General features: G+C 51.5%; 1 protein-coding gene across 1 annotated transcript; it reads right to left on the bottom strand.

Annotated features, from left to right (window-relative positions):
• Positions 1-1,168: 1,168 nt before the first annotated feature.
• GEM (GTP binding protein overexpressed in skeletal muscle) lies at positions 1,169-12,723 on the bottom strand. Its single transcript, XM_054167200.1, has 4 exons — positions 12,393-12,723; positions 6,272-6,348; positions 5,593-5,797; positions 1,169-1,638 (listed from the first exon to the last, which is right to left on the bottom strand). The coding sequence occupies exons 1-4, from the start codon at positions 12,721-12,723 to the stop codon at positions 1,361-1,363; spliced, it is 891 nt and encodes a 296-aa protein (XP_054023175.1). The 3' UTR covers positions 1,169-1,360.
• Between the last annotated feature and the right edge of the window lie 13,488 nt (positions 12,724-26,211).

Here is a 26,211-nt window from a genome sequence, read left to right as displayed (position 1 = left end):
ATAGGATTTTTCCTCTCAGAGCTGTGTAAACTCAGGAAACCAAAGCTTTGAGCTGGTTGGGTGCCTACCCTACACAAATGCAGAGTTATTTTTTCAGCTCTGGGTGCTCAAGCCTGAGCATCCAGCTGGCAAAGGCCTAACCTCCACTCACTTCAGCAACCTTTCACACAGGTTTGGGGCTGCTTGTCCTAAAAAAAAGGAATTATCATAACAGGAAGCAAGATCAAAGGTGAACTTCCCAAGTCATGATTGGTTTGGGGATCTTGCACTATTAGGCTCTTGCACCACGGTCTGATCACAACAAGAAACAAGATCAAAGGTGGACTTCCCAAGTCATGACTGGTTTGGGGTCCTTGCACTATGAGGTTCTTGCACCATGGTCTGATCACAACAAGAAGCAAGAGCAAAGGTGGACTTCCCAAGTCATGACTGGTTTGTGGTTCTTGCACTATGAGGTTCTTGCACCATGGTCTGATCATAAGAAGAAGCAAGAGCAAAGATAGACATCCCAAATCATGACTGGTTTGTGGTTCTTGTACCATGGTCTGATCACAACAAGAAGCAAGAGCAAAGATGGACTTCCCAAGTCATGACTGGTTTGGGGTTCTTGCACTATGAGGTTCTTGCACTATGGTCTGATCACAACAAGAAGCAAGAGCAAAGATGGACTTCCCAAGTCATGACTGGTTTGGGGTTCTTGTACCATGGTCTGATCACAACAAGAAGCAAGAGCAAAGATGGACTTCCCAAGTCATGACTGGTTTGGGGTTCTTGCACTATTAGGTTCTTGCACCATGGTCTGATCACAACAAGAAACAAGATCAAAGATGGACTTCCCAAGTCATGACTGGTTTGGGGTTCTTGCACTATTAGGTTCTTGCACCATGGTCTGATCACAACAAGAAGCAAGAGCAAAGATGGACTTCCCAAGTCATGACTGGTTTGGGGTTCTTGCACTATTAGGTTCTTGCACCATGGTCTGATCACAACAAGAAACAAGATCAAAGATGGACTTCCCAAGTCATGACTGGTTTGGGGTCCTTGCACCATGGTCTGAAGGTGAGAGGGGGAATAAAGGAAAGGTATACTCCAGAACACTTCCCACCATAGCTTTGGGTCATTCTGGTCCTGTACATTGGAAACTACCAACAAATAGAAAAGTAATAAAATACAAGAAATAAGGAGAGAGATTTCCAAGCACTGTGCTGTTCTTAATGCCAGCACTTCCCATCACAATCACAGCTGTGACCCTAAGTCACTTGGATAGCCCAATCTAATATAGATTGATGATTGATTGTCCCACCACACCGTTAGGCAACGTCCACGGCGCGCCACGAGCCCCGGCGGGGTGCGGCGTCCCTTAAAGCACAGATAAGTCATGGCAAGACTTGGACTTGAGTTTGAAGGCCATGTTCTTGTTGTTCTTGGCCACAATCTTGCCCCAGAACCTCCTGGCTTTCTTGGGGATGCTCTCTCTCCGCTTCTGGTAGGCCAGGCGCTTCTCGTTCTTCTCCTTGCTGTCCCGGCGCAGCCGCAGCTGCCGCACGATGCCCTCGAACAGCTCCCGCACGTTGTGCTGCACGGCCGCCGACGTCTCGATGAACTTGCAGTCGAACACCACGGCGCAGGCCCGGCCCTCTGCAAGATGGCAAGGCGGGGGGGTGAGCAGGAGGCATGAGCAGGGGTGCATTGGGTTTGGCTGAGGTGGAGTTCAGAGGACCATAGGGGACCTTTGAAGGTCATCCAGTCCAACCCCCCTGCCAGAGCAGGAGCATAGAACCCAGCACAGGTCACACAGGAACACATCCAGAGAGGCTTTGAAAGGCTCCAGAGAAGGAGACTCCACAACCTCTCTGGGCAGCCTGCTCCAGTGCTCTGTAACCCTCACAGTGAAGAAGTTCCTCCTCATGCTGAGGTGGAACCTCCTGTGCTGGAGTTTCTATCCATTGTCCCTTGTCCTATCCCAGGGTGCAGCTGAGCAGAGCCTGTGCCCTCCCTCTCAACACTCAGCCCTCAGATAGTTATAGACATTTATTAAATCCACTGTCAGTCTTCTCCTCTCCAGACTAAAAAGCCCCAGGGCTCTCAGCCTCTCCTTATCAGTGCTCTAGTCCCTTAATCATCCTGGTTGCTCTCCCTTGGACTCTCTCCAGCAGACCCCTGTCTCTCTTGAACTGGGGAGCCCAGAACTGGATGCAATATTCCAGGTCTCACCAGGGCAGTATAGAAGAAGAGAAGAGCTTCCTTCCATCTGCTGGACACGTTCCTCTTAATGCATCTCAGGATTAATTCTCCTCACAGCACCCTTCTAGTGCTGTGTTTTGCAGCAGTAGTTGATAGCAGTGTTTTGTCTGTTGACTAAGTATCCAGGCTGTGTCTTTTCAGCATTTCCCTGCCCCAAGACTACACTGAGGGGTGGGCAAGATCTTTGGAGGGGACACAGCTGACCCAGCCTAGCCAAAGGCTATTCCATGCCATATGAGGTCAGTTCAGATACAAGAATGAATCATAGAATTGTCAGGGTTGGAAGGGACCTCAAGGCTGAGCCAGTTCCAACCCCCCTGCCATGGCCAGGGACACCTCACACTACAGCAGGCTGCTCACAGCCACATCCAGCCTGGCTGCAAACGCCTCCAGGCAGGAGGCTTCCACCACCTCCCTGGGCAACCTGTGCCAGGCTCTCACCACCCTCATGGGGAACAACTTCTTCCTAACATCCAGTCTCAATCTACCCATTCCTAGTTTTGTTCCATTAAAGTGAAGCAAGTGAAAGAATGAAGTGGGGGAATTGGTCCATGGCATCTGTCCTCCTAAGGAATCACCAAGCTTAGAGAGCCCCAAGACCAACCACATCCTGCTGGTGGGCAGTAGAGACTAACATCTCTCTCTCTCTGCTTTTGCTTCCACAGGGTCAATTGCCTTTGCTTATTGCTGTTAGTAAATTGCTTCTATCTTATTAAAGGCTTCTGTTATGCTTTTCCCCTCTCTCCTGTCCATTTAAGAAGGGGAGTGATAGAGCAGCTGTGATGGGCATCTGGCCCCTAGGCCAGGGCCAAACCGGCACAAGGGGGTAGGCAGAGCAGCCAGGGGGCTGCCACGTCTTGTAGAGCTGGAGCCACCCAAGGGATTCCTCAAGCCTAATATAGAAAAGGAGTAAATCTTTAATCAGCCAGGGCTGCCTGCTGAGCCCATGATTCATCTGCTCTGTCAGCAAGGGGAGGGTGAATCCCCTCTGGGAAAAGCTCAGTCCTCACCATCAGCAGTGAAGGGTGAAGGGTGCTGGGTGGGGCTGGCTGACTTGCACCAAGTCACCAAGAGCTGAGGTCAGCCATGACTCAAAACCACTTGGTGAGGTGGGCAGGCTCCCTCAAGTCACATTGAAAGGTGATGACAGTGTGTCCAGCAGACCCAGGGAGGTTCTCCTCCCCCTCTATTCTGCCCTGCTGAGACCTCACCTGGGATATTGCATCCAGCTCTGGGCTCCCCAGCTCAGGAGGGACAGGGATCTGCTGGAGAGAGTCCAAGGGAGGGCTGCAAGGATGCTGAAGGGACTGGAGGACTGCCTGGGGAGGAGAGGCTGAGAGCCCTGGGGCTGTTTAGTCTGGAGAGGAAGACACTGAGAGGGGATCTGATCAATGTCTATCAATAGCTGAGGGGTGGGGGTCAAGAGGGAGGGCACAGGCTCTGCTCAGTTGTACCCTGGGATAGGACAAGGGGCAATGGATAGAAACAACAGCACAGGAGGTTCCACCTCAACATGAGGAGGAACTTCTTCCCTGTGAGGGTCACAGAGCACTGGAGCAGGCTGCCCAGAAAGGGTATGGAGTCTCCTTCTCTGGAGCCTTTCCAGCCCCATCTGGATGCGTTCCTATGCGACCTGTGCAGGATTCTATGCTCCTGCTCTGGCAGTGGGGGGTGGACTCAATGATGTCCAGAGGTCCTTTCCAAGCCCTAACATCCTGTGAGCCTGTGACAGCACCCTCCACACACACAGGCACAGCACAGGAGGCAGGGTCCAGTCCTCCTCCATGGGCCATGGGTGTAAAGCAAGGTCTTGAAGCAGCTTGGATGTAAACAGGCACATGTACAAACCCTTAAAGAAAGGCAAAGCTATGCCTATGGCTTAAGAGGCACATCTGAAATCATACTTCTTACCCTTAGTCACAGGAGCCTAAGCTAAGCCTGCCAGCAGTTTGACTCAAGCCAATAACTTCTGGCCTGCTGTGAATTCATCAGCAGGATGACTAAAGTGACCTGAATGAGCCTGCCATCCCTCCAACAGACTTTTCAAATGGGGGAGAGGGGCATCTGAAGGCAAATAGACATCCCTGGGGATGCCATCCTGATGATCTACTTTGATTCCAACTCTTCACTTGGGGCAACTATGACAGGCCAGAGGAACTAAAGGGAAAAAACAAACAATCTGGCCTAGTGGGAAATAGGAGAATGGATCAGCTACAGAGAGGAGAAAATGCTGAGCAGAGGAAGCTGTGTTTCTGATGGGTCTAGATGAGATAATCTAATGCTCTGCTGGGTGTTATTTTGTGGCCCCTAAGCCTCAGAGAAGACTCTCCAAGAAGAGGTTTTACTGACTGCAGACCTTGAAAGCCAGCAGAAGCTTGCCCAGGAGGTCTCTCTCTATCTGTTGGACTTAGTGGTTACTGATTTGTGTGCAGCAGAGGAAGGGCTGTTCCAGCACCCCAAAGCAAGGCAGCAAGGAGACCTCCCCTGAAAGGCTGCATGGTCCCTGCCCAGGCTAGCAGAACAAAGGGTGAGAGGGAGTTTCCACACATCAGGGAGGACAGAGAACTGGTTATAAACCAGAGATAATCTCTTACAGCAGAATGAAGGGAGCTAAACTTGCTTGGCATAAACATGTATTGGAAACCCAAAGGGCTTCCAGCTACCAGAGAAATCACCTACTGCTGTAGTCTCACACTGGCAGCTGGAAGGGAAGACATTCAGCTGCTTTTATGATGGTAGCTAATAACTCTAAGAAAGGGATTATCTGGCTTATAGCTCTATTGGCAAGGGAGTGTTAAGGAGCTGGCAGACCCCTCCCAGTCCCCTGCATTCTGTCTCAGTCCTCTGTTGTTCTGTTGCTCTTTTATTGCCCAGTCCTGCTCCCAGCAAGCTTCCTGAGCCAGAGCTCTGCATTTCTTATACCTGGAAGGGACCTACAGGAAGGCTGGGGAGGGATTGTTTTCAGAAGGCCCTGTGATGATAGGATGAGAGGCAATGTTTGAAACTGGAGCAGGGCAGATTTAGGTTGGACACCAGGAGGAAGTTCTGCACAGTGAGAGTGGTGAAACACTGGAACAGGCTGCCCAGGGATGTGGTTGAGGCTCCATCCCTGGAGACATTCAAGCTCAGACTGGATGTGGCCCTGTGCAGCCTGCTCTAGCTGGAGCTGTACCTGCTGAGCACAGGGGGGTTGGCCAAGATGCCTTTTGAGGGTCCCTCCCAGCACAATGCAGTCTCTGATTGTCTTTCAAAAGCTATGAATGTCTGTCTTTGTCTTATCTATGAATGTCTTTCAAAGCAGAGAACTCTTCACCTTTCCATGAGCTTTATCCCCACCCTTTTCCTCACCTGCCACCGAGACTTCCCGGCACCTGACGAGGTCGCTCTTGTTGCCGACCAGAATGATGGGGATGTCTTCCTTCTGGCGTGCCCTGCGCAGCTGGATTCTGAGCTCAGAGGCCTTCTCAAAGCTTGCTCTGTCTGTGATGGAGTAAACAATCAGGTAGGCATCTCCCACTTGCATGCAGTGGTCTCGAATCCATTCCCCCTCACGCTGTTGGAGAGAAACGGTCAGGCATTGTCAGGCTCGGCGCAGGTTCCCCTTGGGAAGTACAACACTAGGGGAACCCAAATGCATTCCTGCTGCAGCTGTAATGGGTACAGCTTGAATCAGAGCTGTACTGAAAGCAATTCCAATGCAGTGATGCTATGACTGCTTCACCACAAAGGAGGGTGAAGCTTGCCCCACATCATTCACTGCACAGGCTTCAGACTGGAATGACAGAGGTCTGGAAAACTGCTGGCATGTTTTGTTTTATTCTTATAAAAACCAAACCAAGAAGGCTTGAGCCCCCCAGGCTCACCCTGCAGAGCCCTTAGGCATGCTTGGCTTGGTGGTAAAGCTTTCCTCTGATGCTGAAGCACGGAAAGCACCCACTTGGCTTTCCAAAATACATCTAAGTTTCGATAGGAAGAATCCCTCAGGTGCACTTTTGCTTTGGTGTCTGACCAAACCAAATGAAAGTACCTTGTTGTCCCACATGTCGAGCAGGATAATGCTTGCACCTTCCCCATCCACCAGCAGGGTCCTTTCATATGTGTCTTCTGGAAAGCAAGGAAGAAAGGTTGGTGAAATATTGCCCTGGGCAGCCTCATCTACTGGGAGGTGTCCCTGCTGACTGCAGGGGGCTCAGGCAAGACAACCTTTAGGGGTCCCTTCCAACCCCATGCAATCTATGAACGTGGCATGAGGCACACTGCAGAAGCCACAGTAGCTGAATAGGGATCTTCTGTTCAGAGTTAACATTACTGAGCCTAGGTTCATGCTGGCTCACATTCAGTTCTTTCCTCATGTCCATCAGCACTGAACCTGCCCTCTCCTCATTACTGGTTGCCTTACTTTCCATGATGCATGAAGGAGGCTGAAAGATCAGGAAACAAATCCTTCATTGTTTTGGCTGGTGTTCTCTTTATCACATGTGGAAGAGAAGGAAGAGGGGGAAACAAAACACACAACCAAACACACACCCAACCAACCAGTCTGGAGAAGAGGAGGCTCAGGGGAGACCTTCTTGCTCTCTACAAGGGAAGTTGTAGCCAGGTGGGGGTTAGTCTCTTCTCCCAGGCAACCAGCACCAGAACAAGAGGACACAGTCTCAAGCTGTGCCAGGGGAGGTGTAGGCTGGATGTTAGGAAGAAGTTCTTCCCAGATTGGCCATTGGGATGTGCTGCCCAGGGAGGTGGTGGAGTCACCATCCCTAGAGGTGTTTAAGAGGAGGCTGGATGGGCTACTTAGTGCCATGGTTTAGTTGATTAGATGGTGTTGAGTGATAGGTTGGACTCAATGATCTCAAAGGTTTTTTTCCAACCTGGTTAATTCTATTCTATTCCACACAACCAACAAAACAAAAAACCCCTAGCAGCAGTGGAAGAAATCAGCAAAGGCTGAACATTTGCCCCATGGGAGCAGCAGAGTCCAGCGAGGCTGAGTAATGGAAAATATTTGCTTTCGCTTTAGCGGGGACAGTTCACGGGTGAGCAGTCACTGCTGCTGCCAGCAGCCCAGCCATCAGCCTGCTGAGCAGCCAGGCCAGACAAGAGCTGCTGAGTTTGAGGCAGTCTGGGGCTCTGCTGTGTCCTAGTTCTCTCCCATTTGGTGCTTTCGCACTTTACCTTTGATGTCAAAAAGCAGAGGAATCAAACCGCAGGAGTTGGCTTGTTTTGTACTGAGGCCACCGAGAAACCCATCGTCACACCCAGATTGTGAACACCCTGAGACAGAGTGCTGCTCACATCTGAGCTGGCTGTGCCCCCTTAGCATTTCAGTCAACCCTTGCTGGGAATTCTCACCCTGGACCTGGTTCAGACACTTAGCATCCTTTTTTTTACGTAGAATCAACAAGGCTGGAAAAGACCTCAGAGATCACCAAGTCCAACCTATCACCAAACATCATCTAATCAACCAAACCATGGCACTAAGTACCCCATCCAGTCTCCTCTTAAACACCTCTAGGGATGGGGACTCCACCACCTCCCTGGGCAGCACATTCCAGTGGCCAGTTACTCTTTCAGGGAACAACTTTCTCCTCACCTCCAGCCCAAACTTCCCCTGGTGCATCTTGGACTGTGTCCTCTTGTTCTGGTGCTGGGTGCCTGGGAGAAGAGACCAACCCCCACCTGGCTACAACCTCCCTTGAGGGAGTTGGAGAGAGCAAGGAGGTCTCCCCTGAGTCTCCTCTTCTCCAGGCTAAGCAACCCCAGCTCCCTCAGCCAAACCTGGGGACATTTGGATCAATGACAAAGGGTTTGGACCCATCCCTAGTCTTGCATGGCTGGTCAGTGAAAAATGCCAGCCTTAGGGCTTCTGATTCAAAGATTGGTTTAGGTTGGAAGGGACCTTGAAGACCATCTAGTTCCAATCCCCTGCCATGAGCAGAGAGCCCCTCCACTAGACCAGGTTGCCCAACACCTGGTCTACAACCCTACCACCTCTCTCCCTGCAGTGTTCAGTGGATCTGTCCCACCCACCCTTTAAGGTAGAGCTGGGTCTTAACCATTGCCCCATAAAACCTCTGCTAGGCATTGATGGAGTGAACTTTCCCCTAAATTGCAATCAGAGCCTTTCCTTGGAGCCAGGAATCCACATCCATGTGAAAGAATGAGCCCAAAATAGTCCACATTCAAAATAAAACCAGAAGGAGCCCAGGCTCAAAACAACTTCAAATGGTGAGGTTTAAAAGACAGAGCTAACCCATAGGACAGGCTCTCCTTGCAGACCCAACAGCACAAGCCCTGTGCTCATCATCTAGATCTTACAGGCAGTAGCAAAGCCTGTCCAAAAAAGCAGCTGTGTTCCCTCTGTGATTTGGCTACCCTGAAGCCATCCTGTCATGCAATAACGTTTCCAGTTTGCAAAGCTAAACTTTGGAGAACAGCTTCTTCAAGTGGCCAAGCATGTGTGGGAACAAGCTCCACAAACAGCAGAGGACAGCATCCAGAGGGCTCCTCCTCTGAAAAGGGACTTTCCACAAGGGTGTCTGGAGACAGGACAAGGGGGAATGGTTTGAAGCTGAGGGAGAGCAGGGTGAGACTGGAGCTGAGGAAGGAGTTCTTCAGTATGAGGGTGGTGAGACTCTGGGATAGGTGGCCCAGGGAGGTTGTGGCTGCCTCCTCCCTGGAGGTGTTTAAGGCAAGATTGGATGAGGCCTTTAGCAGCCAAGTCGAGTTGAGAGGTGTCCCTGCCTGTGGCAGGGGGGGTTGGAGTAGATGATCTCTGAGGTCCCTTCCAAGCTGAGCCATTCTGTAATTCCCCACTCAGTTACAAATATGCCATCACGCTCCTTGAGAATACCATGCCCAAAGGCTGATACTGAGCACTGCTCTGCACCTTGGTCAACCCCAAGGAACCTCCATGGGTTATAAATCCCACAGAAAGTGAGCACTTAGTTAATCTGCTGCTCATTTCCAAGCTGACACGAAACACAAGGAGGAATAACAGCAGCAAGTTTTCCAATACCTCAGCAGAACTGAAGATCTGCTGCTGCTTTGTTCCAAGCAATATCCCTGGGAGAGCCAAGGAAAGAAAAGGAGAAAGCTGTCTGGCAGGGGCTTGCAAAGCAACTCAGCTGCACTTTCTGACTGCTTGCCCAAGGATCCTGCTCTAGTTCCCTCATGCAGCACCAGTATCACAGTGTCACAGGTTAACTAAGGTTGGGAGAGACCCCAAGGATCATCAAGTCCAACCTGTCACCACAGACCTCATGACTAGACCATGGCACCAAGTGCCACATCCAATCCCCTCTTGAACACCTCCAGGGATGGGGACTCCAGCACCTCCCTGGGCAGCACATCCCAATGGTGAACGACTCTCTCGGTGAAGAACTTTCTCCTCACCTCAAGTCTAAACCTCCCCTGGCACAGCTTGAGACTCTGTCCTCTTGTTCTGGTGCTGGTTGCCTGGGAGAAGAGACTAACCCCCACCAGGCTACAACTTCCCTTGTAGAGAGCAAGAAGGTCTCCCCTGAGCCTCCTCTTCTCCAGACTGGTAGTTGTAGAGGGCAATGAGGTCACCCCTGATCCTTCTCTGCTCCAGGCTAAGCAACCCCAGCTCCCTCAGCCTCTCCTCACAGGGCTCTGCTCAAGGCCTCTCCCCATCTTTGTTGCCCTTCTCTGGACACCTTCAAGTGTCTCAATGTCCTTCTTAAACTGAGGGGCCCAGAACTGGACACAGGACTCAAGGTGTGGCCTAACCAATGCAGAGCACAGGGCACAATGACCTCCCTGCTCCTGCTGGCCACACTAGTCCTAATACAGGCCAGGATGCCATTGGCCCTCTTGGCCACCTGGGCACACTGCTGGCTCATGTTTAGGAAAACTTTCATCAGATACTCAGCCTGAGGAGCTGGTGGGACTCTGGGAAAAGCTCACAGTGGAAGCTGCAGGCAAAGGACACCTGAGGAACAAACTCAGAGTGACTTCATCATGTGGAACTTCAGATGCCTCAAAGGCACAAGTGTCTGTGCTTCCAGTCTGTGACAGCAGGCAAGGAAAATATGGGTCCAAGCTTCCTGATGCTGGGCTGCACTGAATCCTGGAGAAGGCCTCTCCTAACCAGAGAGTTAAAGACATCAAAAGCTGGCTTCACATGCTCCAATGAAAGCGATAAGAGAAGCCCAGAAACACTCTGTGCTGACACTGACATCATTGCAGCGAGGGAGGAGAGGCAGGAGAGGGAAGGGTTGTGGGAGAGAGGAGGGAATTCCTGCACACTGATGATCAAAAGCAGCCAGCAAGGTGTGCATGCCCCAGAGGTGACAGCATCTGTGTCCTTACAGACACAAGAGCTTCCTGATGTAGTGCAACCTCCCCTGTGCCAGGAGAGGTTCAGGCTGGATGTTAGGAAGAAATTCTTCCCAGCAAGAGAGATTGGCCACTGGAATGTGCTGCCCAGGGAGGTGGTGGAGTCACCATCCCTGGAGGTGTTTAGGAAGAGCCTGGATGAGGCACTTGGTGCCATTGTTTAGTTGATTAGATGGTGCTGGTAGGTTGGACTCAATCTTGAACATCTTTTCCAACCAGGTTAATTCTGTATTCTGTGTTCTACAGCCCTTCCACAGCAATATCTTGCAGCTCAAGAACTGGTGCCACACCTTCACCTTCTGCCTGATCTGATCTCTGGGATTAAAGAACACTTTGCAGTCCTAAAGAAAGCAGAGGAGGAGAGCAAAGGGGAAGCAGCAAAGAAAACCCTGCACTTTGTGTCTGATTTTAACCCCTGTTTCAGCAACAGGAAGGTCCCTGCACTGCTGAAGGACCTTGATCTGGTTTTCCCTTGGAAGAATCCATGCTGTGCAAAGCAACATGAAGTGAGGAGGAGACATATTTCACCCAAACTCCTAAAAGTCTATGCTGAGACAACAGAATGGCTGAGATGACTTCTGATGGCAGCTGTTTTGGAGGTGACTGAAGGACTCAGCAGCACCTTTTCTACTTTTCTTTCCATCCTATTTCAAAGCAGTTCATTCTTGTATGAGAACCTTCAGCTGCTTTCCCTCCCCTACAGAATGCTGGAGTCAGCCATGAGGACCTTCATTTGTTTTGTCTCCCCCCACCCCAGAGTGCTGGAGCCAGACTCATGGGAGCCACTGGTGACTCCAGTGTGGGACTAGCCTGAAGAGCTGAAGCAGCCTCTTGGGTAGCATCAGCACAGCCAGGAATGAGGCAGCTTCCAACAGGTATTTTGGGGTTAAAAAACCATGGGAATCTGAAATTGTTCTCTTTCAGATGCTCCCAATCATTGATGGCAAGCACCTTACTCATCTGATATTTGCATTCCTGTTTCTCCTAACAGAGATCATAGAATGGTTTAGCTTGGAAGGGACACCTTGGAGATCACCTACTCAAACCTCCCCAGGGAGGGCAGACATACAAACTGAACCAGTCTGGGCTTATCAGACCCATACTATACTGGGCAGCATCAAGAGAAGTGTGGCCAGCAGGGCCAGGGAGGGGATTCTGCCCCTCTACACCTCTCTGCTGAGACCACAGCTGGAGCACTGTGTCCAGTTCTGGAGCCCCTAGGACAGGAAGGATCTGGAAGTGCTGGAAGGTGTCCACAGAAGGGCCACGAGGATGAGCAGAGGGCTGGAGCTGCTCTGCTATGGAGACAGACTGAGAGCTGGGGCTGTTCAGTCTGGAGAAGAGAAAGCTCTGAGGAGACCTCATTGTGGCCTTCCAGGATCTGCAGGGGGATACAAGAAAGCTGGGGAGGGACTTCTGAGGGTGTCAGGGAGTGATAGGACTGGGGGGGATGGAGCAAAACTAGAAATGGGAGATTGAGATTGGATGTTAGGAAGAAGTTGTTCCCCATGAGGGGTGGTGAGAGCCTGGCACAGGTTGCCCAGGGAGGTGGTGGCAGCCTCCTGCCTGGAGGTGTTTGCAGCCAGGCTGGCTGTGGCTGTGAGCAACCTGCTGCAGTGTGAGGTGTCCCTGGCCATGGCAGGGGGGTTGGAACTGGCTGATCCTTGAGGTCCCTTCCAACAATTCCATGGATTTCCATTACATATCCTCTGCGATGCTCTGGGCCAGTTGCTTCTGGCAGAGCTGATCTGCAAGCAGACACAGACACTCCACAGGAGACAAGGACCTACCTCCCAGCACCTCGCAGTCGCTGTCGATGCTGTCGTGCACCCCCGCAAAGATGTTGGCCAGCGAGGACTTGCCCACGCCCTGCTCCCCGATCAGCACCACCCGGTAGCAGCTGCTGCCAGACTCCGAGGAGATGACCGAGTCAGAAGACTCAGAGGACCAGCTCTTCCTGTAGACCTCATCAGGACTGATGGTGTACCTTTTCTGGGGGTTGTACTCGCTGGAGTCCTTCTGGAGCAGCAGGTTCTTCCCGTCAGCAGGGATGCTCCATCGCTGCTGCTGCTGCTGCTGCAGGCTGCTGTGGGTGCGGCGCATGGTGACGTTGAGGGTCATTGTGCTTCAGCCTGCTTGGAAGGGGGCAAATGAGCTTACATTTAGAATAGAATAGACCAGACCAGATTGGAAGAGACCCTCAAGATCATCATGTCCAACCTATCAACCAATCCAACACCACCTAAACAACTAAACCACAGCACCAAGCACCCCATCAAGTCTCCTCCTGAGCACCTCCAGTGATGGTGACTCCACCACCTCCCCAGGCAGCCCATTCCAATGGGCAATCACTCTCTCTATGAAGAATTTCTTCCTAACCTCCAGCCTAAACCTCCCCTGGTGCAGCCTGAGAAATGCAGGGACACATTGTGGTGGTTTCAGGCTATGCCTAGCAAATTCTCCACAGGTCTTGAGCAGAAAGTGGTAGGGCAACAAGGCTGGGGAGGGGTCTGGAGTACAGCCCTGGGAGGAGAGGCTGAGGGAGCTGGGATTGCTTAGCCTGGAGAAGAGGAGGCTCAGGGGAGACCTTCTTGCTCTGTACAACTCCCTGAAGGGAGGTTGTAGGCAGGAGGGGGTTGGTCTCTTCTCCCAGGCAACCCAAACCAGAACAAGAGGACATATCTCAAGCTGTGCCAGGGGAGGTTTAGGGTCAAGGTGAGGAGAAAGTTCTTCCCAGCAAGAGAGATTGGCCATTGGGATGTGCTGCCCAGGGAGGTGGTGGAGTCACCATCCCCGGAGGTGTTCAAGAGGGGATTGGATGTGGCACTTGGAGCCATGGTTTAGTTGTCAGGAGGTGTTGGGTGACAGGTTGGACTTGATGATCTCTGAGGTTCTAGTATGTAACTAAATCCCCATTGGGTGTAACAAGGACAATAATGATGAGTTCTAAACATCAGGGAGATCACAGACAGAAAGCATAGATCTGTAAGCTCACTGGTTACTGCTTCCTCACCCTGGCTGGTGCTTCTGCTGGCTCTTTGCTGACCTTGGCTGCATTGCTTTGTTTTGGCTAAGGCTAACAAACCATCCTCTGCTCTTTCTCCTGTCCCTCTGTGTCCAGGGGGATAGAGGGAAGGGGAAGCTATTAGCACCCCTGGTTTCTGGCCAGGGGGGTTCTTGTGCTGTTGATAAATTGCAAAGACCTGCAAATATTGTAAATCCTGTAGATTTTGTACACAGTCATTGCATTGCACTGGAGATTGTAGTTTTGCTTGTACATACAGCTTCATTTGCTTCCAGCTGAGCTGGGCTGGCAATTTAACCTTGGGGGGGAATGTTCAACCCACCACAACTCTCTTATTTGCTTCAAGACAGCACATCCTGACTGTGGTGGGAGGAAGTCTCCCCCAGCATGAACTTTTAAGCCAGACCCACTCAGTGGAAGTGAGATGTGAAGAATTGTTATGATACAGCTTCTCTTGTCCCAGGCAGGCATTTAGCCCATGAATTTGGTTAGAACTACCTTCTGTTTTCCTTTGTGCCCCCAACAGTGATTCATTTCTATTTTCTACTTTCCTGCTCAATATTTGCAGCTAAAGTTTTAAAGGCATAGCTTAAGACTACCACACTGACCTTCTGAGGTGACTGGCATACAACAAACAGGTAAATGATAGCTTCTGCACTCTTTTGTGGTTGCTGATACACAAGGAAAGATATCCAGTTAGGGAACCAGGGGGATGATGCCACCCTCACATGCTAAGCCCTCTCACCAGAGAAGGGCCACGAGGGTGAGCAGAGGGCTGGAGCTGCTCTGCTATGGAGACAGACTGAGGGAGTTGGGGTTGTGCAGGCTGGAGAAAAGAGAAGGCTCCCAGGAGACCTCATTGTGGCCTTCCAGTGTCTGAAGGGGGCTACAGGAAAGCTGGGGAGGGACTTTGGAGGGTGTCAGGGAGGGATAGGACTGGGGGGGATGGAGCAAAACTAGAAATGGGGAGATTGAGATTGGATGTTAGGAAGAAGTTGTTCCCCATGAGGGTGGTGAGAGCCTGGCACAGGTTGCCCAGGGAGGTGGTGGAAGCCTCCTGCCTGGAGGTGTTTGCAGCCAGGCTGGATGTGGCTGTGAGCAACCTGCTGTAGTGTGAGGTGTCCCTGGCCATGGCAGGGGGGTTGGAACTGGCTGAGCCTTGAGGTCCTTTCCAGCCCTGACAATTCTATGATTCTTTAACCTTTACAAGCTCACAGCTGTGCTAGGTAAAGCCCAGCCATGAGGAGAGCATTGCTGTGCCTCAGTAGAAGGCAGGGGCAACGCTCACCCGAGCTGTCCTATAGAGGAGCTGCATCACTGCTGTACCTACTGACACTGCTGCCCATCCTCTGTGCCGAACTGGTGGTGAACAGCAGTGCCAGCCCCAGTGTCTCAGCTGGGAGCTGAATCACAGAATCAGAGAGTTATCTCAGTTGGAAAGATGTCTAAGATCCTCAAGTCCAGCTGTCAGACTAAGATCACCATGGCCATTAAACCATGTCCCCAGGTGCCAGGGCCACTCCAGGGACAACAATTCCACCTCCTCCCTGAGCAGCCTGTTCCAACCCCTGACCCCTCCTTCAGGAAATAATTTTTTCCCACTATCCAACCTAAACCTCTCCTGGCACAACTTCAGGCCATTTCCTCTCATTCTGTCTCCTAATGCTAGAGGGGAGACCAACCTCCACCTCACCCCAACCTCCTTTCAGAGAGCTGGAGAGAGCAACGAGGTCTCCCCTCAGCCTCCTCTTCTCCAGACTAAACCACCCCAGTCCCCTCAGCTGCTCCTCACCAGGTTTCTCTAGACCCTTCACCAGCTTTGTGGCCCTTCTCTGGGCATGCTCCAGCAACTCAGTGTCTCCCTTGCAGTGAGGAGCAACAACTCCTTCACCCATTTTTTCCTGTTAGAAGTGTGTTCAAACTGAGCTTTGTGCTGAGGAAGCCACAGTTTGACAGCTACAGAGTACTTCTGTGCATGCCAGCTCTAGCTTGCTCACTGAGAACAGCAGGAAATGACTAACAACCAGCAGTGGGAGTCTAACATTGTCCTTCCCCAGCCTCTGTGCACAAGGACTGGGGACATACCTGGTAGGAAGAACTGGTGAAGTGAAAAGGACTAAAGGTTGTGCACTCCAGTGACAGCATTTGCAAGCTAAGTGGATGCTTTTGCTTTGCTGCCACTCCTGCAAGTTAAAACCTGGGAAGCCTGTCAAGCCATGAATCCTGGGCTGGAAGTTGTGGCAGAGTGAGGGTGACAGAGGAGCTAACTGCTCAGAAAGCAGTGGAAGAACATTTTCATGGGACTTGTACGAGGCAGGCTGGTTTAGAAGCTTCAAGTCATTGTGCAGAGGGCTGGATCACAGAATCAGCCAGGTTGGAAGAGACCTCCAAGATCATCAAGTCCAACCAACTAAACCATGGCACTAAGTGCCTCATCCAGTCTCTTCTTGAACACCTCCAGGGATGTCAACCCCACCACCTCCCCGGGCAGCACGTTCTAATGGCCAGTCCCTCTTGCTGGGAAGAACTTCTTCCTAAGATTAAGCTTAAACTTGCCCCTGGCACAGCTTGAGACTGTGTCATAATATCAGTCAGGGTTGGAAGTGACCACAAGGATCATCTAGTTCCAACCCCCCTGCCATGGGCAGGGACACCCCACACTAGATCAGCCTGGCCACAGCCTCATCCAGCCTGGCCTTAAACACCTCCAGGGATGGGGCCTCAACCACCTCCCTGGACAACCCATTCCAGGGCTTCACCACTCTCATGGGGAAGAACTTCCTCCTCACCTCCAGCCTGAATCTCCCCACCTCCAGTTTCATTCCATTCCCCCCAGTCCTATCACTACATGTGTCCTCTTGTTCTGGTGCTGCTTGCCTGGGAGAAGAGACCAACCCCCACCTGGCTACAGCCCCCCTTCAGGATTCATTTAGTCAGATAGATCCTAATGCTTTGAGCTATTTAAAACACTTCCAGGGATGGGGATTCAACCTTGGTGAGCCTGGTCTGGTGTCTGAGAACACTTGCAGTGACAAAGTTTCTTCTAGTATCCAACCCAAACCTCCCCTGGTGCACCTTGAGGCCGTTTCCTCTTGTCTTATCACTTTGCTACTGGGGAGGAGAGACCCAAGCTTTTGGGAAGGCAGTCAGGCACCACTCACTGCACCCTTAGACCACCCTGATAGGGCAAAAGAGCCATGCAAGCAAGTCTTGCTGTGTTGGGGTGGATTTGGGTCCTGTCTGTGGCTGGGTTAGCAAAGAATGACCGCTTCACACAGTGCTCAAGGGCAGGACACACTCAAGCCCAGCAGCTTTTCTGGGGAGGTGCAGGTTCCAGCCACTACAGGAGGCTGGAGCTGGGAGAAACGGCTCAGAAATACACACAGCTATTAAATCAACAACTTCATTGTCTGCCCAATCAGCAGGAGAGGTTCACTCTTCTTACCCAAGCATGGCTCTTGATCACATTTTCCCCAGCAACCTCTGTTTTGCCTTGCTTGGAGGCAGGAGTCAGTGATGTCATTCCCACAGACCACCAGCTACCATTTTTAGGAAAGCTCCTTTGGAGCATTCCAGCTCCTAAGGTGACAGCCAGTGAGACATTCTGCTTTGTGCCCCATGTCTGATGTTTCTCAGCTCCCTCCTCCATAGTCACCAGTAGGACAATTGCCTGTAAAATGCACCCAGCCCCTCTCAAACCTGAGCAAGTCCAGCAAAGCATCAGAGCATCTACAAACCACTGCTCCTCCCCACAAAACTGCCTGAAATCCTCTGGCAGTGAATGCACAGCAGGTCCTAGGGCAGACATACAGAGCAAGAGCACGCTAGCTGCAGTGTTTCCTGTGATGCACAGCACCTGAGGGCAGAAAGAGATCATCCACACAGCTCTAGCCACAGTAACTTGGCCAGCAAGAAACGCACTGAAGCTGGAAATCAAGCACCACACACAAGGCTGCATCAGAAGCAAGAGGAAACCTTCACCTGCCAGAAGCAAGGTGGAACATTTACTGCAGGGGCATTTCAACATGCCTTTCTTGCCTTGCAGTGTAGTAGTCTAGATGAGAAAAGCCAGCTCTGGTTCAGTCCAGCAAGGGAGCCTAAACTCACAAGCTGCAATAAACAGTCACTCACCAAACCATCACAAAGATCAACACTCCAAGGCTTCCCTCAGAATGAGTTCCCATCCTTCACCAAACAAAGCCAAATGAGTCCCTGACACACACCACGCTCCAAGTTGAGGCTGGGATTGATACCCCACAGCTGCATTTAGCACCACCAGTAAAAGCCTGAGTGAGAAGCAGGGCTGCCTTACTTCTGCCAGGCGCCTCCAGGCAGTCAGGTCCTCTGCCGGCGCTGCCCTGGGGCTCGCTGCGGAGCTGCTCTGCCGAAGTAAATCCTCCTCTCGCTTTGGGGCTGCCTCTTTAATTCCCTCAGCAAACCTGGTTTATATTAAGCCCATCTGATCAGAGACAGGGCTTTTCCGTGACGTGGTTGGCCTTTCCATACAACAGCCAGCCCCCAGCTGGGAGGAAGCAGACATGCAGAAGAGAAAAGGGAGGAGGGAGGGGGGGGGAACCAAAACAAAACCCAAACCCAACTTGCAAACAATCTCAGAAGACTTACTCAAAGTCATATGATTGCCTTCACATTGCCAGGAAAATAAACACAGTTGATCCTTGCATGATGAAAACAGGGATGGGGGGGTGGGGGGGAAAGGAATGATACAGGCCCCTTTGCCTCACTCAGATGTGATCAGAATTAATGGTGTTTAAGAAGAGCAAAAAAAGACCTAAGTTTCATCAATGCATCAAATGCTGTGCACAATGAAGATACATACACCTAGCCTCCTGCTAGACAAAACTGATCTATGGAAGGAAAGAGCTGAAGGTTGTTTTGTTACTGTCTTGAAAGTAGGAATATTATTCTGGGAGGGGGTGGTGGTTTGGGTGGGGGAAGAAAAACCAAGCTCTGATATAGACCAAATCCTGGGCTTCCCTGCCAGCCTTCAAGTGACTGCACCCAGTTTACTGCAGGGCACGATCAGCTCTTGCTGAGCACCCCTTTGCCACCCCATCCAGCTACAGATTCAGTCTTGCTCCAGCTGGATGGTGGCAAAGATGCATCTGACAGCTCTGAGTCTGCACAAAGGCACAGCAGCCCTCTGCTGATGCTGTCCACACAAAGGGTGAAAAGATAATTCATAGGTTGAATCAGGTTGGAAGGGAGCCTCAAAGGGCATCTTCTCCAACCCCCTGCACTCAGCAGGGACACCTCCAGATAGAGCAGGCTGCACAGGGACACATCCAGTCTGAGCTTGAATGTCTCCAGGGACAGGGCCTCAACCACATCCCTGGGCAGCCTGTTCCAGTATTTCACCACTCTCACTGTGCAGAACTTCCTCCTGATGCCCAGCCTAACTCTGCCCTGCTCCAGTTTCAAACCATTGCCTCTCATCCTATCCCCACAGGCCCTTCTGAACAGTCCCTCCCCAGCCTGCCTGTTGGTCCCCTTCAGATACTGAAAAGCAGCTCTAAGGTCTCCCCAGAGCCTTCTCCTCTCCAGGCTGAACAGCTCCAGTTCTTTCAGCCTGTCTCCACAGCAGAGGTGCTCCAGCCCTCTGCTCATCACTGCACATGCCACATGGGGTCTGTTATAAACTCCTAGCTCCCTGGCAGGAGAAATTTTGCCAGAAAGCAAAAAAGAAATCAGGTGTGCTGCTGGGTGACAACCTCTGCCAGAGGATGCAAAGCACTTCCTAGCAAAGGAGGAGTAACAAACGCTCTCAGAGCTGCTCTCTGGGGATATCACAACTTGGAGCTCAGCAGGTCACAACTTGGTGAGCAAGTGCAGAACAAAAACAGCCAAAGGATCCTTGTGATGAGGCAGCATTAGGCCCACAACAAGAGCTCCATCAGCTTATTTACACCAGCCCACGGCCACAGCTTCCCTGCTTCACATCCAGTGACCAGGGAAGGACTTTAATGCTGAGTGAAGGATAAAATCCTCTGGAACTGAGTGATGTGAGAGTCATAGAATCATAGAATCAATGAGGTTGGAAGAGACCTCAGAGATCATCAAGTCCAAGCTGTCACCCAGCACCTCCTGATAACTAAACCATGGCTCCAAGTGCCACATCCAATCCCCTCTTGAACACCTCCAGGGATGGGGACTCCACCACCTCCCCGGGCAGCACATTCCAAGGGCCAATCTCTCTTGCTGAGAAGAACTTTCTCCTCACCTTGACTCTAAACTTCCCCTGGCACAGCTTGAGACTGTGTCCTCTTGTTCTGGTTCTGGGTGCCTGGCAGAAGAGACCAACCCCCACCTGGCTACAACGTCCCTTCAGGGAGTTGGAAAGAGCAAGAAGGTCTCCCCTGAGCCTCCTCTTCTCCAGGCTAAGCAACCCCAGCCCCCTCAGCCTCTCCTCACAGGGCTGCGCTCCAGACCCCTCCCCAGCTTTGTTGCCCTTCTCTGGACACCTTCCAGCATCTCAACATCTTTCCTAACCTGAGGGGCCCAGAACTGGACACAGGACTCAAGGTGTGGCCTAACCAGTGCTGAGCATAGGGCACAATGACTTCCCTGCTCCTGCTGGCCACACTGTTCCTGATGCAGGCCAGGATGCCATTGGCCTTCTTGGCCAGCTGGGCACACTGCAGGCTCATGTTCAGCTGCTGTCAACCTGTACCCCCCAGGTCCCTTTCTGTTTGGCAGCTCTCAGCCACTCTGCCCCCAGCCTGTAGCACTGCTTGGGGTTGTTGTGGCCAAAGTGCAGCCCCTGGCACTTGGACTTGTTGAATGCCATCCTGTTGGACTCTGCCCATCTGCCCAGCCTGGCAAGGTCCCTCTGCAGAGCTCTCCTACCCTCTAACAGATCAACTCCTGCCCCCAGCTCGGTGTCATCTGCAAATTTACTGCTGATGGACTCAATCCCCTCATCCAGATCATCAACAATTTTTGTTGAATGAGGTAGGGAAGGGAAGGATTATGTGCCTGAGGAGAATGCAGAGGCTATTAAGTGGGGGACAGGGCAGAGAAAGACACTCAGCAATTAAGGAACAATAACTTTTGTTTATTTTTAGGGAAACCTGCCCCACTTGTCAGCACCCCCCTGCTCCCTTCAGAGGGCCAGATCTGGTAGATTCCCTACCCAGCAATTCCTTGCAGAGAGCACTCCATTTGTTCCACCATCATCTTCTTTGGTTTTTCCCTCCCACATCACAGCAGCATATTTGGAATTCTTTGAGCACCAAAAGCAGCAGATGATCCTTTGGTGGTGGAGCACAAGGAGGGGCAAGAAGCACTGAGCTGTACTCCTTGTGCCCAAGACAGCAGTAAAGGCCAGTGTTAGAGGTGCCCAGGAATAGAATTGCCTTTAATTAGCTACCTCATTAGGGAACTCCCCTCATTAGTCTATTACTGGCAGCTAAGCTGGATTCTGCTGTACCAAAAGGAGGGTGTGCTCCATATCTGTGCACTGCAGAGCCTCAGTGACACTGGTGGGTGTCCAACACTAATGCCTTAAGCTGGCACAGTTGAACACTCAGCAAGCAGCCAGAGGGAATAATGCAGATCAGTTCATAATCAAAGACAAGCTGCCTTGAAGGTAGGAGAGCTCTGCAGAGGGAGCTTGCCAGGCTGGACAGATGGGCAGAGTCCAAGGGCAGGAGACTGAACACATCTAAGTGCCAGGTTCTGCACATTGGCCACAGCAACCCCATGCTACAGGCTGGGGTCAGGGTGGCTGGAGAGCAGCCAGGTGGAAAGGGAACTGGGGGTAGTGGGCTCCTCAGGTTAGGAAAGATGTTGAGATGCTGGGACATGTCCAGAGAAGACCTTATTACTGTCTGCAACTCGCTGAAGGGAGGTTGTAGCCAGGTGGGGGTTGGTCTCTTCTCTCAGGCAGCCAGCACCAGAACAAGAGGACACAGTCTCAAGCTGCTCAGGGGAGGTTTAGGCTGGTTGTTAGGAAGAAGTTCTTCCCAGCAAGAGAGATTGGCCATTGGAATGTGCTGCCCAGGGAGGTGGTGGAGTCACCATCCCTGGAGGTGTTTAGGAAGAGCCTGGCTGAGGCACTTGGTGCCATGGTTTAGTTGATGAGATGATGCTGGGTGATAGGTTGGACTTGATGATCTCTGAGGTCTTTTCCAGCCTGGCTAATTGTTTTGTTTTGTGTTGTATTCTATTGTATTTTATTCTATTCCATTCCATTCCATTCCATTCTATTCCATACACCTATGTCCACGCACAAGGTGCTGGGTGAGCTCCCACAAGCACCACTTGTGTGTCTTTTGCTTTCTCTCTATTGTTTTAATACAATATCTTCATTTAGAGAGCAGGCAGGAAACACAGGGGATGGGCATGAATAAAAAGAGCCAACCTGGTTAATCCTTTCCTTTCCTTTCCTTTCCTTTCCTTTCCTTTCCTTTCCTTTCCTTTCCTTTCCTTTCCTTTCCTTTCCTTTCCTTTCCTTTCCTTTCCTTTCCTTTCCTTTCCTTTCCTTTCCTTTCCTTTCCTTTCCTTTCCTTTCCTTTCCTTTCCTTTCCTTTCCTTTCCTTTCCTTTCCTTTCCTTTCCTTTCCTTTCCTTTCCTTTCCTTTCCTTTCCTTTCCTTTCTTTTCCTTTCCTTTCCTTTCCTTTCCTTTCCTTTCCTTTCCTTTCCTTTCCTTTCCTTTCCTTTCCTTTCCTTTCCTTTCCTTTCCTTTCCTTTCCTTTCCTTTCCTTTCCTTTCCTTTCCTTTCCCCTTTCCTTTCCCCTTTCCTTTCCCCTTTCCTTTCCTTTCCTTTCCCCTTTCCTTTCCTTTCCTTTCCTTTCCTTTCCCCTTTCCTTTCCTTTCCTTTCCTTTCCTTTCCTTTCCCCTTTCCTTTCCTTTCCTTTCCTTTCCTTTCCTTTCCTTTCCTTTCCTTTCCTTTCCTTTCCTTTCCTTTCCTTTCCTTTCCTTTCCTTTCCTTTCCTTTCCTTTCCTTTCCCTTTCCCTTTCCCTTTCCCTTTCCCTTTCCCTTTCCCTTTCCCTTTCCCTTTCCCTTTCCCTTTCCCTTTCCTTTCTGTTATATTCTGTTCTATTCTGTTCCACTCTATTCTATTCTATTCCATTCCATTCCATTCTATTCTGTTCCATTCTATTCTGTTCCATTCTATTCTATTCTATTCCATTCCATTCCATTCTATTCCATTCCATGCCATTCCATTCCAGTCCAGTCCATTTCATTCCATTCCATTCCATTCTATTCTATTCTATTCTATCCTTTCACTCCAGTTACCTGAAAAGAAAACCAAAGCAACTATCAGCTGAGAGGGGTGGGGGAAGAAATGACAGAGCAAGTGGCCCCCCCAAAAATGGCTTGCTTCAGTCAGCTTTACTTAGAGCAAGGCCTGCTGAAACCCCTCCCTTGCACTGCACGCCGCTAACAAACTCTGCTGATAATTGCCCAGGGAACAGGATTAAGTCTTGTATGGCAGAAACAGATCTGCTTTTGAAGGGGAGTCAGGGCAAATCTTTCAAAAACATTCAAATCATGATATTCCAATGCTAGTAGGATGGGAGCTGGCCTTAAGTGCTCCTCAAAAGCTGAGCTGAACAAAGCCCTTCGGACAGACGGCACCAGCACAGCGCAGCAGGTGCGGCTGGGACCACAGGCCCCAGTGCAAGCAGGTTTGGCAGCCAGGGCTCTCCGCTGCAGCTGCAGGGTTCCCAGATTCCAGTGACTTGCATTTCTGGCACTGAGGCCTGGGGGGGATGGCATGAGAATCACACAGACTCACACAACCACCAGGGTTGGAAGAGACCTCAAAGAGCATCGAGTCCAACCTGTCACCACAGACCCCATGATTAAACCACGGCACCAAGTGCCACGTCCAATCCCCTCTTGAACACCTCCAGGGATGGGGACAGGAGAGGAAGCTTCTCCATCAGCAAACCATAGGCTAGAAACTTCAGCAGAATAAGCTGGGCTTCTGAGCTTCGGAACCGTTGAAGGGAGATCCATAAGGAGCTCCTTTGCTCCAAATTAGAGATGAGCAGATTTATGCTGGATGTTAGGAACAAGTTCTTTACACTGGGGGTGCTTTAGCACTGGAACAGGCTGCCCAGGGAGGTAGTTGAGACCTCTCCCCTGGACATATTCAAGGTGAGGCTTGACAGGGCTCCTGGTGACCTGATCTAGTTGAGGGTGTCCCTGCTGACTGCAGGGGGGTTGGACTAAATGACCTCTGGGGGTGCCTTCCAACCCATATGATTCTATGAGGTTTCTTCTTCACCTCTTGCATCAATTGCAGCCAACAATAATCACAAACACTCAGCAGTACCAACACAAAAATACAAAGGAAGCCTTCAAAAACCTGCCAGAGCAGGAACAGGCTGCCCAGGGAGGCTGTGGATGCTCCCTCACTGGAGATCATAGAACCACAGAATCACAGAGCTGTCAGGGCTGGAAGGGACCTCAAGGCTCAGCCAGTTCCAACCCCACTGCCATGCCCAGGGACACCTCACACTGCAGCAGGTTGCTCACAGCCACATCCAGCCTGGCTGCAAACACCTCCAGGCAGGAGGCTTCCACCACCTCCCTGGGCAGCCTGTGCCAGTCTCTCACCACCATCATGGGGAACAACTTCTTCCTAACATCCAAGCTCAATCTACCCATTTCTAGTTTTGCTCCATTCCCCCCAGTCCTATCACTCCCTGACACCCTCAAAAGTCCCTCCCCAGCTTTCTTGGATTCCCCTGCAGATCCTGGAAGGCCACAATGAGGTCTCCTTGGAGCCTTCTCTCCAGACTGCACAACCCCAACTCCTTCAGTCTGTCCTCACAGCAGAGCAGCTCCAGCCCTCTGCTCATCCTCATGGCCCTTCTCTGGACACCTTCCAGCACCTCCAGATCCTCCCTGTGCTAGGGGCTCCAGAACTGGACACAGTGCTCCAGGTGGGAATTTCACCCCATTAAAAGTTGGTTTGGGCTCAGTGTCTGGGTGGAGGAATCTCACCACTGTGGCAGGACTGACATGGAGTCCTGGGCAGGGTGAGAGAGCTCTGGAAGGGTGGGCAAGGCTGTGTGCCCTCAGGTCCCCAGCACTGCTTGGCACACTCCTTGAGGAAAGGTAGTGGCACATAGTTGAGGTTTGGCCAAGGCAGAGCTGAGTCTGGCTGAGCCAGTTCCAGCCGAGGTCACGCCGGGGCTGTCAGTGCAGCAGGAGCAAGGTGCTGTGCAAAACCACACAGCACAGTGCCTGAACCAGTGCTGCTCCTCCTAAGGAGGCTCCAGCTGGAGTATGGCATCTGGGCATCATATCCCTCCCCAGCTCTGTGCACAAAGAACCAGCAGTAACCAACCCACAGCTAAATATGGTCTGCTTGAAGGCAGCCAGTGGCTCTTGCCTTCCCCCGCTGACAGCATGGGGGCCCTCCAGCACCCCTGGGCTGTCCGCTCCCTGCTCCAGCACCCAGTAACGTGGTGCCTCATGAGGCTGCCTGGTGATTCATTGCCTTGTTTGGATTGTCTGGCTCCCAGGCTCGTGTTTATCAGCAAGAGGCACACTGCCTGCAGCGTCAGGCTGCAAGCAGGTTGGAGCCATGGGCAATGCCTTTGAGAGAGATGCTCCAGACAGGCAGGACGAATGAATGGCTATTTAACTGAGCAATGGGCACTCCACTCTGACTTACACAGCTTCACTCCTCTGTCCTCCCACTTCGGCAAGGTGGAAGGGCTGAAAGTGAATGTATCAAGTGAAGATAGGCTGGTTATTGTCCTCTTGGAGAGCTGCTGGTTCATCTCTGTTGTGCTGTGCACCATGCCCTGCAGGCAGGGATCACTTCACCACATTGCAGCTGCATGTCTGGGACCCCAGGGGGAAGCAGACAGGGTTACCCTGGCAGCTCCAGGGTGATTGACACATTACACTGGGTAGGAAGGGACCATCAAAGGGCATCTTGCCCAACCCCCCTGCACTCAGCAGGGACACCTCCAGCTACAGCAGGCTGCACAGGGCCACATCCAGTCTGACCTTGAATGTCTCCAGGGACAGGGCCTCAACCACATCCCTGGGCAGCCTTTCCAGTGTTTCACCACTCTCACTGTGCAGAACTTCCTCCTGATGGCCAACCTAACTCTGCCCTGCCCCAGTTTCAAACCATTGCCTCTCATCCTATCCCCACAGGCCCTTCCAAAGCTGTGCTCAGTAGTGCAGGGTGTGAATAAATGCACAAGCAACCTGACTTCAGACCTGGTGCAAGCAGAACATGTGCCATGCTCAGCAGGAATGGCAGCAGCAGTCTTTACCCAGTGGGTGCTGGGTAGGAGCTACTACTACTGACCAAGCACCACCTGCTGTTTCTTCCCAGCCTCTGACATATGGTGGCCTGGCTTGTGGAGTTTTCTGCCCTGTTTCTGCAGGCCAGTGTGTGCCATCACTGTGCACCAGCACAGGCATGCCCTGCTCCCTCCACACAGCCTTCTGCAGAGGAGATCACAGGCAGCACATCCTTCAGAGAAGGTAGTCAGTAACATGCCAAGAGACACCACACTCTCAACTTCAGCCTGACTACACAAAGCCAGTTCCTCAGCACTGATGGCTCTTGCATTCTTGTTAGAGC

This window comes from Dryobates pubescens, chromosome 14, assembly GCF_014839835.1.
Source record: "Dryobates pubescens isolate bDryPub1 chromosome 14, bDryPub1.pri, whole genome shotgun sequence".
Taxonomy (NCBI): Eukaryota; Metazoa; Chordata; class Aves; order Piciformes; family Picidae; genus Dryobates; species Dryobates pubescens.
The sequence above is the reverse complement of the archived record's forward strand: the minus strand, read 5'-3'. Positions and strand labels throughout refer to the sequence as shown.